Source organism: Epinephelus lanceolatus, chromosome 11 (assembly GCF_041903045.1).
Source record: "Epinephelus lanceolatus isolate andai-2023 chromosome 11, ASM4190304v1, whole genome shotgun sequence".
NCBI lineage: Eukaryota > Metazoa > Chordata > Actinopteri > Perciformes > Serranidae > Epinephelus > Epinephelus lanceolatus.
The window spans coordinates 37902099-37914480 of NC_135744.1; the positions used below are offsets into that span (position 1 = coordinate 37902099).

The 12382-nt window shown below is 42.0% G+C and overlaps 1 protein-coding gene across 1 annotated transcript; it reads right to left on the reverse strand.

The window, feature by feature from the left end:
• Window positions 1-789: 789 nt before the first annotated feature.
• ppp2cab (protein phosphatase 2 catalytic subunit alpha b) lies at window positions 790-10627 on the reverse strand. The gene is made up of 7 exons (XM_033650149.2): window positions 10336-10627; window positions 3025-3234; window positions 2730-2903; window positions 2447-2536; window positions 2197-2358; window positions 1750-1868; window positions 790-1609 (listed from the first exon to the last, which is right to left on the reverse strand). Exons 1-7 carry the CDS (start codon window positions 10435-10437, stop codon window positions 1537-1539), a joined length of 930 nt encoding a protein of 309 aa, XP_033506040.1. The 5' UTR covers window positions 10438-10627; the 3' UTR covers window positions 790-1536.
• Window positions 10628-12382: the final 1755 nt, after the last annotated feature.

A 12382-nucleotide genomic window follows, 5' to 3' on the forward strand; every position in this document is an offset into this window, starting at 1 on the left:
AAATAACATATAAAATGTTAAATGTGAGGTTTTGTCGTGGCTGTTATTTAGTTTATAGCTGCAGTGGCATAATTATATTTTAAAAAATGTGTGTATGGCAACAAACATCAACCAGTAGGAAAATACATCAAGTAAAGGGCTTGAATAAAATGTCATTTGTATTAATTCTGCCATGAAAATTCTGATTTCTCAGTGTTTGGACCGTAATTTTTTATGTTTCACTTATAATTTTAATATTGACATTGGCACATGAAAGCCACTTTCAAGGTAGAGACCACAGAATCCTATAGTCTAGCCCTCCTTACATTAGACTTACCAGTTCAACTATTAAAAATACTACTAACCTGGCGTCATGGCTCAAAGTAGTGCTCACGTTGGCATTAGTGTGTGGGAGACACAAAATCTGCTTTTCTTGATACAATTTCTTGACAGAAATAATCTTTTTCACACTAACCAAGATGTCCTCATAATGTATCTGTGCAACAGTTTAGTTACCATTACAGTATCAGTCTCCAAGAGGAAGAAGCTCATCAGCGTGCAAACCTCCCCAAACCACACACCCTGAACTAATTCCTCAAATGTAGATCTGCCAGCCAACCTGCAACCCAGATGGCTGACCTACTCGCTGGCTGCTAACCTGGCTGACTTCCAGGTGGTTCAGTTCAAAATTAATTACGGGTCAGACGGAACTTGTAACCCAGACTATAACACCAGTTGCCATTTAATTCATGCCAATGTTTTTTAGTGTCATAAAACAAAGAGAAAAAGAAAGAAAACAGCACATTCACATCAAGGAGCCACCTTCGTCTTTATTATTCAAATGGTTTGGTTAACAGACTCTGTAGTGCAGAGCGAATAAGTGAGTTGATGTGGATGAACACTCCATCATCTGTCGATCATATACACCAAGCTGTGTGACTGCATAGGGTTTTCCTTAGAAGTTACACAGGGAAAAGAAACCTTGTGTAAAACTTGCCTGATGGGGGCTTCATTTTTAATTTTTTAAAAATCAAAAAAGGAAAAAAAAAAACATCTGTAGTGTGAAATAATTTTCATCTTCTGACATATGTTACATTTGTTTAGATTTACAAAAGTGCAAACAGATCATGTTCATATCTCCTAAATATAAGCCATGGCATATGGGGTTCAAACAGCCGCATCTGAAGTAGCAAATTTGTCGTCTTGGACCTCGGTGCCGTCGGTCCAGCTACACCAGGGACAGGATGAGGGATTGAAACATCACTGTTGTTGTACACGGTGGGGGAGATTGTTCAATACGAGTCCTCAGCAATGAATATTGTAATGATTATGGCACACACCTTTTGGTCCATTCATAGACACACAGACATTGTTTTTGCTAAATGCTTAAATAGGTCTTTGTGTGGATATACAATGTGCACTGCTGTGTAGCCCCCCCCCCATCCCCAACCCCACCCAGTCTCCCACCCTCCCTTTCCTCATTCACGTTGTTATCGGTTGAAGGTCATACATCATGGCAATACTGGACCTGGCTGTACAAGGGTCAAGGGTCAGAATTTACAGGAAGTAATCTGGGGTGCGGCGAGTGACATGAGGCTCCCCTCTGCGAGGCGCGGGGTCAAACTGCAAGCTGGATGGGACGAGAAATAAAAAGTAGAAGACTTGTCAGACAATCATTAATGGAATCAAGTCATACATGTAAGTATCACACACAGCATTGTTTAGAATGATGCATACACACACACATAATACTTAATTAGTTATACTTACAATGAGTATTTGAGGGTGTCGTCTAGTTCCATGATAGCTGCCTGGTTGCCACAGCGGTAGCAGTAGTTGGGAGCACTAAATATTGTCACCACATTCCTTTCATGGCACCAGTTGTAACCCTAGGGGAAGCAGATACATTATTGACCAGAGATATATAATTCAGGAAAAAGTGCTACTGTAATGCAAATCTACAGTTTTTGAACTCAGTATGAGGGTGCAGGCTGGTGACAGAACTGTTTCTCTCATTGTTTTCTGCAGCAGCAGTGGCTGGGAGAAATTCTTGTTGTCTTTCTACTTATTTAGTTGTTTTTGTCGAACATTTCTTGAATGAATAAAACACAGCAAAGGTGGGCAATTCTTGTTTGTTCTCTTGCTGGGAAATATGTGCCACAGTCCTGTCTTGTACTAAAATGCATATTTGTGGGGTAAAATTATATAGACACTCACCTCCATAACCAGCTGGTGGGCACGGGACACCAAAGTGAGGCGGTTGGCGTGGTTGAAAGTCTCAGAGATGTCCTGGCCAAAAGTGTAGCCGGCTCCTCGAGGGGAGATTCCCCAGCCGCCACGGTCATCGGGGTCTGACCACAGCAGGTCACACATGGGACCCTGTGGAGGACAGAGGAGCATATCAGCAAGGAAATACCAACACAGTCCTGATACTGATTACCTGGGAAGTCATAAGTATCATCTTTACCTCATGTGGCACTTCCTGTAAACGGTCCAGTGCTCTGATGTGATCCAAAGTGTCTATGGATGGTGACAGGCCTCCGTGAAGGCAGAAAATCTGTGAGGATAAGGGAAAAATTCAGTATTATATCACTTCATCTAACCAATATTTCCCTAATTTGCAGTGTTACAGGTTTAATTCTACCATGCGACATTAAACTCTGTCACAACATGAAGTTCTTTTCTGCAATTCCTTAGTTCATATTAATCATATCTGTGAAACAAACCGATGTGTCTTCTCATATTCTCACCTGAGAGTCTACCAAGGCAGTGAGGGGGAGATAATCAAACAGGTCTGTGAAGTACTTCCATACGTTGGCGTTACCATATTTCCTTAGGCACTCGTCATAGAAGCCGTAAACCTGTGTGATCTGTCTGCTCTCATGGTTCCCTCTGAGAATTGTGATGCGCTCCCGGAAGCGTACCTGAAACAGGAGCAAGAAAAACCGGGCTGTGTGTTAATGTTTTTGCTAAAACGCCCTATAAAATTTTACTTGTGGAGCACATCAAATGTGCAAATGTGTGAAGACCTTTTAAATTACTTACCTTAAGTGCTACTAGTAAAGTGACGGTTTCTACGGAGTAGTACCCTCTGTCTACGTAGTCTCCCATGAACAAATAGTTTGTGTCTGGAGATTTCCCTCCGATCTTGAACAGCTCCATGAGGTCGTGGAACTGGCCGTGCACGTCGCCACACACTGTCACCGGACATCTCACCTCCTGGACGTTTGACTCCTTGGTCAGGATCTCTTTTGCCTGCAGAAAAAAAAAACACATCGAACTGTAGTTCATGAAGTGAAAAACGAAAAAGTGTGAAATACAAAAACTGCAGATGAAGCAAAAACTCACAGGGGCTTAAAACGCAGAGTCAAACAGAAGTCAATTCTCCACAGTTTATACATTGTGTGCTGCTTTGCTGTGTTTTTGCTCATTGAAATGCAGGAAAATCCATGTGATCCAGCACTGTAATCACATGCTCCATACACTGTAATTTTCTACCATTCTTTGTTCTCCAGCTTTATTTCAGGAACAGACAATTTCTGCCAACCTCTCTGCACAATTTCCACATCAGCCTCCAGTGGGTTCTACATTAAGATGCTACACAGTGATTAAAACACAACCCCCAACATCTCCACCATAATCTCCCCAAGGAAATAAGCCCCTTCCGTGTGTGTGTGTGTGTGTGTGTGTGTCTGGTTTCCTGTGGGCCTGCCTTGCAGCACTTGGAAAGACAGCTCTGGCTACGCAGCAACATTTCCTAAAATCAATGAGTGTGATGCTCCAAAAGTCGAGCACAGAGTGGAAAACGTTCACTGGTGTCTGTGGATGAAACACTTGGTTTCCTCAGATTATTACTTTGAGAGGGCTCAGTCGTAGCTCGGAGGGCTATGGCAACACTACAGTCGGCCACTACGAGTCTAAAAGTGGAACTGTCAGAGATGGGTTTTTTTCTTGGACACGGTTCATTCTACCCAGAATTCATCATGACATAGACTAAAACTTGCTGTGGCAGCCTATGACTCAGGAGGTCGCCTACAGCTAGTTTTTTTAGAGGAAACATTTGGTCGCGGCTGTCTGCTGAGTCAATGCAAACAGGAGATGGATTCCTCTTGCAGGTCAGCTGTTGCAGGAAAGTTTATCTGTATGTGTCGTGACACAACTCCTTATTTTAGGTATAAAATTGTTAAGTACCCTTATGGGAATTAAAATACCTATCATTTAGAAAGTGCATATTTCTGCATTTAATTTTAAAAGATTAGCTAACATTCTTTTAGTAATTTTTACCAAGTGGGTGCCTAGTGATTGTGCAGCCTAAACCAGGACTTTCCATATTTAAAAACCCTAAAAATAATGGGAATGCTTAAAACAGTACCAGTACTAAATGTGGACACCCACAACAAGGCCTATTCCTGGAGTCAATCTAGCTTGGCAGGCTGGTCTGACTAAGGGGTCAGTCAGCTGGATGAGCATTTTAAAGGAGCTTTGAGGCCAACAAATCCTCAGCCTGAGAGAGAAATGGTCTGAGCTGAATGACCACCAGACATGTCTGACGCACTAAGCCGCATGGGAGATGTGGAGCAAGAAAAGAGAGCGATAGTGAGGCATCTGCAAAATCAAAGGAAGGTGGATAATGGAAAAAGGAAAGGAAAAGGGAGGGGGTATCTCCTCCCAATTAAATGCCCAGTGTTTTGTCTGTGGCACAGTCTGAGCAGCCTCCGTCTTTTCACACTGTTCCCTTTAAACAACAAATGCGAGCAATGGTGAGAGCCAGAGAGAACTGACATTGACACAGAGTGCTGAATTTGGCCTGTCACCCTGGCAGATGGGAGAGAGAGAGAGAGACAAACCCAGAGTGGCCAGGACGGGACTGCAGCGCTGCACAATGCTGACCTATATTACATCCACATACACGCCCTCCACGTGCCCATACTACCATGTGGCGGGAGGCCTTACAATGACTGGGCTGTGGATGACAGATTGACCAGGGCCTCCAACTCTACAGCTACACGCCTGAGTTAAAGTGGAACAGCAATATATTTAGGTCCTCACCACCTCCCGATTACTTGTAGCGAGACGAGCAGAAAATAAACATTCATTTTAAGTGGGCTGAGTCAGCCTTGAGTGCAACAGCAATTTATTACACTCTTTAATCAGGGTAGAACTGAAATTATAAATAAAAGTTCAAATACCATGGCAGGTTTGGGCAGTGAAGTCAGGCACTTTTTCATCATGGTCCATGATGACTTTTGGACGATATGGTAGATTACAAACCAAGGAAAGACTTTTAAAAAAAGTATTTTTTGGTTTCATGAAGGTTATCACTGACTAAGCTCACGATCCAATTCATCCTCTGTTTCTAACACATCTCTATTGCTCCTTTGGGTAATACAAAGAATCCTCTGATCTCATTTTATTTTACATTTAGATCAGAGGACTGTTCCCTGGGAAAACATACTATGTAGATGCTTGGTTTAAACAAAAGTATATCTCAACAATATCCTTGAGTGCCATTTCTTCCACCCATTATTCATTAGGACATCCACTCCAAAGTTGCTATGCTAGTGCCTAATACAATAAATGGCCTGCTACAGCACTGTAACCTTACACCAAACTGTCAATGACATATCAGATGTCACCTCTGTCCTAAATTGGCTCAGCTGATTATAACTTGGTTAAATGTGCACTTGTGTGAAGCCAACAACTTGGTCTGACCACAGATTCACGTCATATCTTCTCACTATATATTGTCCTGAACTACTGATTCTACTTCTTTGTTGTCGTCTGATGCAACACTAAGCAGAACTCGGCACACACTGCAGAGGAAATGGGTCAGTGTTTTCATCTTGTTCTTATCCTCTAATTTCTTGTCCACTCCAGAGTCTTTTAATCTTTAGTCAAAGTTGTAAATAACCTCATTATCTGCCTTTGCTGAAGTAGTTGTATTCTTAACAGCTCCACACAGCAACATTAATCGCCTCACTTATAAAAATCTAGTAAATATCCCCTACTTGGTACAAAACAACCCAACAAAAATATGAAAAAACTATAAAGCTTCAAACAGGATTAAGATCTATCTCATCTAATATTACATAAAACTGGAGGAAGTAAACTAACTCAATCTGACCTGCTGCTTAGGCTACCAGGATAATGTTTTCATAACTCCCAACTTTAGCTCCAATTTCGCAATAATCTCCAAAAAACTAATGTGCAAGAGACTTGTTTATCCATGGAACAGCATGTCACAGTCTGTACAGAGGCTGCCAGTCCAGCCGCGAATGAAAAGGATGACGGCACCAGTTACGTAAGCACCGCAGCCAAAGTTCGCACCACACCTGTAGCAAAAATGCCACAGAGAGACAACAGGGAGGGAACCTTGGCCTAGATCACTGCTGTGCCAAAGACGTCAGACGCCAAGACAGTCAACAAACTGCTTAGCTGAGTGCTGAGAAGTGAAGTCAGCATTTTAACGGCTGCCGCAATATAATCCCATTAAAGCGAGTTAAACGCAGCCAAAGGTTCTACTGGAGACATTAAGCTTGACGACTGGGTGCAGCTACAGCCACAAACAATGACCTCACTCAAGACGCTTTAATGGTAGTTAAAAGTTAGGCATCTTCCTGACAACAGCACTATAATCAGCGTGGAGATCAGCAGCAGCTGCAGCAGCCAAATGATGGAACAGTGTGTCTGTGTTTCCTAATGACAGTGTGTGAATTCTGCTGAGATGGTTTTAACAACCTTTTGGCAACGTCAGTCTTTTTGGTTGGAGTGTGTTCATAGTGATCACTGTATTGTTGCATACTTTCATCTGTGTTTTGGATACCCACTATTCACTGTTTCTATAATTTCACTACAACACTATATTGGGATTTCTGCTCTGCTTAATGGATACGTGACCCAAATATATTTCATCAGGCGTTGTTACACGAAAACGAACCATCATGTGGAACAGTCCTGTCTCACTGACTCATTTTTCTGAGTGAAAGCATGACCTCAGCTGGCAAACACTGCTCCACTGGCGGCCCTGACTAGCTGCATCAAACTGGTTTTAACATAGTCAGAGGTCACACAGAAAACTTCATCTCCAGGAAGTGGAGAAACTATCGCCACATGACCGGATAATTACATCATTCAGCACACTTTAAATGATGTCATATGGCATTAATGTTTGATAGAAACCAAAACAATCAGAAACTCCCCATCTTTAATAAGCAAACTTCCCATTTGTGCTGCTGTACTGTTGCTGTTCTGTGCACCACTTAGGCTGCTGCCACATCTAAATCTCTTGGTTGTAAAACACTGTCATCTTTGCTTGAATATAATTAAGCTGGGTCCAGCCTTAATGGTGAGAAAACTGTGCTTCATAAGGGAATGTGTAAAGATATCAACAACACAGGCCTTGAAACAGAGACAAAAACAATGTCTCAATGGTTATGCAACTCTCCAAAGGTTTATTTTTGAACGGAGGCGAAAGAAAGGTCATGAAAAGGATATGTCTCTGTCTGAGGTACGCTTTTAATTAAATTTACCCTGTGTAATTGACAGGGACCATAAAACCAATTTGCAGTGAGCAGAGCATTGTCTGCACTCACTTCATTTCAAAGAGGTAACCAGATTAAGCACGATTAAATGATCAGGCAAATGACATCATTACACTGTAAACAAGCGATACATCTCCAGCCTTGAGAGGGGGGAAATACTGCAGTGCTGAAAACTGAAAAATCTGCATTGATTATGATTAACAAGATAAAGCTTCTACGTGTTCCCTCCGCTAAACATCAGACAGAAACTCTGGTGTGTTCGGCCTTTTCTGAGAATGCTGGAGAGCAGGAATGAAAAAAATCTGAGGAGAGATTACACAGCACATCACATTCCTCCACACCCCCATACATCCCAAAACAGAGATGGCTGCTCTCTGAGTCACAATGAACAGTGTTGTCCTGAGTCACACACTCTGATCCCCTTAGCAACAATGGATTTGATAGTGTTAGTGATGCAACTCAAAATCAATCATATCCTCTTCTATTTTTACACCAGGGAGGAGGTTGTGTGGGTGCATTCTGCAGAATGTATTAACAAAAGTCACAGGGAGGTGGACGGATAGGTGCACACAGACAGCAGTTGGGAGCAGCTGCGTGCATATGAGCTGTGACAATAATAAAGATTCAGGGTGAGGAAACTGTAGGTTTCCTTTTTCCTCTCGACTACTTCTTTGGAAGCTTTGCTGCATTTGGGAGGAAACAGCTCCTGCTTTTACATGTTCCTTGTCCAGTGTTTTTCAACTGGGCCTACAAACCATTCAATCTCATTGTCCAGCTTAGCAAGATCAAAATAAGTCAAATGAAAACCGACATATTCCTCCAGAGGGCTACACTTGGGCTACACTCATCTTCATATCATGCCAAGCTTCCTACTGACTAGAAGTTAGCACAAAGGTATCATTTTGGAAGCTTAACCCACACTATAGGAAACAGGGCCTTTTAACTACTGGTACTGACCATATCAAAGATGAGGAGGCAAAAAAGAAATGCTCGGATTAATGAGCCTCTTGAACATAGCATGCCATTAACCTCCAACGCACAGTACTCCAAACATGGTCATGGTCGTAGTTTTTTAAGTCCTTTTACGAGCTAAGAGGGATGGAGCTGCACTAAAGAATGAAGAACAGATTTAGCAAATGGACATGAAAAAAACATCTGTCTAAATTTAGTCTCTGATATCAGAAGTTAAGCTTAATAGCATATTTGACATTTAAAAAAGAAACCCCAGGATAGCAGAAACATTTAGTGAACTAAACCTCCACGAGAGGACCCTCTGGAAAACAGATCTAAGAACAGATATAAAGATGGCTAGTTTAGGCAAAGCAGCAAGAATCTGGTTTAATAAATGATTGCTTAGTAACTACAAAAAACAATAACCACCACATTTTCTGATGTGACTGTGTTTTAGAGTGTGAGGGTGAAAATGTACTGTTTAGTCCAGACATCCAGAGCTGGGAATAAGCAGGTGGTCTAAGCAGAGAGGGTGCTGAGGAGAGATTGGGGTTAAGCTGCAGCTCAGACCAGAGTAGTCTGCAGAGTCGTCATCCAGAGCAGGAGCAGAGCAAAACATGTGCAGATACTGAAAAGACTCTTCATGTCAAGCATTCACTTTTTTTTAAAGAATGACAATGCAGCAGTTAAAATAAGACCAATTTCCTGGCTCAGCAACGACCAGTTAAGCTGCTAAAAGGTCAAAGCCACGATAAGATGACAACACCTCTATGACCACAAAAATAACAGTGTCAGAGGGGGTGTTTAGCCATCAAATGAGTGGCTGTCATTTTTAGTCTCAATGTAGTCTGCTTGCATTGATGTCAGTGTTTCCCTGTATATAATAAAAATGAAACAAAGTCCATCAACCACAACAAAAACATGGACATGAAGTCATCAAGAAACAAAAGCTGAAGATTAACATGGTTCAGGAGTTAAAAGTTCCCACTCACATGACATATCTTTGACCAACAGTCATACAATGCCATGTTAAAGTTTGAAAATTGACTACTTTATTGCCCAGTATAAGTCAACCTCACTACTTATTGACTAAAGACGCATATAAGAAGCTGTATAGAGGGCAGGGGTCAGGGGTTAACTGCAACCTTGTTGACTACCTGTGAGGAAAAACAGGGCAATTATGTGGCACACACGCAGAGGATGATCAACCAAATGTATCTAAATGTACAGTTAGTGTTTACCAACCTTTTTGGGGGCTTCAATTGCTGCACATAACATTGAGATAAAGTCTTTCAGGACAGAATGGCTCAAAATATTGATTTTATTCAAACATCTTTTATCATATAAGTGTTTCTCAGATACCACAATTTACCTACCTTTCCCTTTGTACCAGGTGCCTGCCTACGTGCAGACAACATGAGCCATAATGTGCAGTAATTGAGCAGTCAGCTACACCTCACTTACAACTTGGCCTGGACTTTTACAGCCACAGCTAGCTAGCTAAAAGAGATGCTACAGGTCACACTGACAGTCTGAATGAGGGGGGCTGTAAATGTGGTATGTGACTTGAATCCACAGTACGGCTGACCCCTTCCTCAATAGTAAACCCACAGTTGGCAACAACGCGTGCTTGTAATTCATTATTTCCTGGATATTTCTGACAGGAAACTATTTAAACAAGCTAAATAACACCACTTCTAATGATTGTTAAATATATACCCAGAGCGCAGTGAAATGTACACTATAGACGCCATTTTAAGAATGCCTGGAAGGCGTCGCTAAGGAGAGAGAAGACACTGGCAGTGAGTTAGGGTAAAGAGGGGAGATTTAAAAAAAAAAAAGAAAAAAAAAAGATATATCTCACCTTTTCACATAGTGTTTTCACTTGTCCCTCCGACAGCTGCTTACATTCGTTGAGCTGCTCGATCCACTGGTCAAGTTCTTTCGTAAACGCCTTTTCGTCCATTTCTGTGTGTTTTCGGGTTCGCTGCTGTTCGTCTACTGCTGCGTTGACGTTACCTAATTTCGGTAAGGAGAAGACTCCCCCCAGATGTTCTCGTGCTTTCCGGAGCGTACAAAAGTGGCCACGGAAGGTGCTAGCTGCTCCTTGAGAGAAGACGCGTGTACCTCCGCCCGCCGGATAGCTATGATTTGACTGAATTGAAAATGAGGAGAGGGAGGGAGAGACGTCAGTTGGTGATCCACCCTGGAAACTGGCTCTCGTCGAGCTCTCCGAAATAAAACGCCAGAACTCCGGTTGTGACTTTCAAAATAAAGGCATGTGCAAGATGTGGAAAAACCTGTGCTGTCTTTGACATTTTAAAGGGGAGCGCCACCTACATTAACAATTCCTATATGTTATTTTCATGGCCTGGGAAAGTCCAATTAACCTTTGTGAACATGAGCTACTCCTTCTCAGAGCCAGAAACCTGAAAGGTAAGTGTGAAACTTGTGATGTCATCAAGTAAAAAGTCTGGACCTGCCCCATAGACTATAGGGTGTGCCACATAGATATATATATACATAGATGCCGCACCCTGGCTTGTGGGATGCGTCAATACCGCCGCCATCTTGCCTAGGTGCTCTGACCGGTTCAGATCCGTGTCAGACTCGGCAAAAATGCCACATTTTAGCTCTGCATTTGGGTGTACGAACGAAAGAAGTGTTAAAACCAAGCAGAAGGGAATAACATTCCACAGGTAAGAAGTTGTTTTACAATATTTTACTGTTACGAACATGTTTAATGAGATATATATCTCAAAAAGTGATCCTTCTTTTAAGCTAATCAAGTAAAGTAACTGTCCTGATCTGGTCCTAATGCCAAATTAAGCTAACGTTATGTCACACAACTTAAAGAAAAAAGGTTAACATTTATATAATAATACTTATAAAATTATGATGCTTTGTCAAACAGCTATGTCGGTGTATGTGTTATTCCAAATTGTCAACTACCAGTTTCTTGGCACCAACGTGACATAACGCAGTATGTTAACTTGTGGCCTGAATTGTAACTACAAATTATGTGGAACTGCGTTTTTCTGACACACTTATTTTGTGTGTAGTTTCCCAAAAAACACAGATAGGAGACGGGCATGGGTAGCAGCAGTGAGGAGAGAGGAGACAGTGGGGCTCCACCTGGGCAAGATGGCGGCCGCATTGACGTATCGCTCCAATGAGGAGCACCGTTGAATGCGGCATCTACGTATATATATCTATGGAGTGTGCCAGGGCTGACGTCATAACCCGGAAGTTTAGCATCGTGCTGGTTCCCGGAAGAGAAAGTGAATGTGATTTTTGCATTGCGTTTTGGATTATGTCAGAAAATAAGCTCTGTGGCTAACACAAGTTTATAATACTTACAGGTTTTGTTCAGCGAGATAATCTTCACATATGAACACCTTTGATACCGTATTTGAAGCTGAAATGCGATCGCCAGAAGTAAGAAGCTAACGTTAGGCTTTAACGGACTACATGACTACTCCATGGTCGCATGACTCTTTACGTCACCGCCACTAAGGTTTCAACTGATTTCGGCCGCTTTATTTTAAAAATATCGTATAATGGGGAAATCGGACTGTTTCAGCTAAATAAGAAGCTGTAATGGCAGACTGCCAGCACTCTCGCCTGTTCGGGGGTGATGACGTTTAATGTCCCCAACAGGGTTTGTAGTTGTATTGAGCAACTTGTTAGCAACCACCTTTTTTACGACACGTAAAAGCTTCAAAATTCACAAGTACGGTATTTACTGACGTGTTTTATGTCGTAGAACAAAACCTGAAACCCACTTAAGCTTTTGTTAACCACAGACCTTATTTGAGGCATTTTACCAAAATCCCATTCAAAAAACGTATTGACTTTTAGACAAGAGAACCGGAAGTGCTAAAAGCGCTAACGGAGTTCCGGGTTTACTG

Excerpts from the sequence above, each read along its gene's own strand:
- ppp2cab (XM_033650149.2), bottom strand. The coding sequence starts at position 10,437 with ATGGACGAAAAGGCGTTTACGAAAGAACTTGACCAGTGGATCGAGCAG. Across the intron at positions 3,235-10,335 it reads TGAAAACACTATGTGAAAAG|GCAAAAGAGATCCTGACCAA; the intron begins GTGAGATATATC and ends TTTTTTCTGCAG. Across the intron at positions 2,904-3,024 it reads CTTTACTAGTAGCACTTAAG|GTACGCTTCCGGGAGCGCAT; the intron begins GTAAGTAATTTA and ends CTCCTGTTTCAG.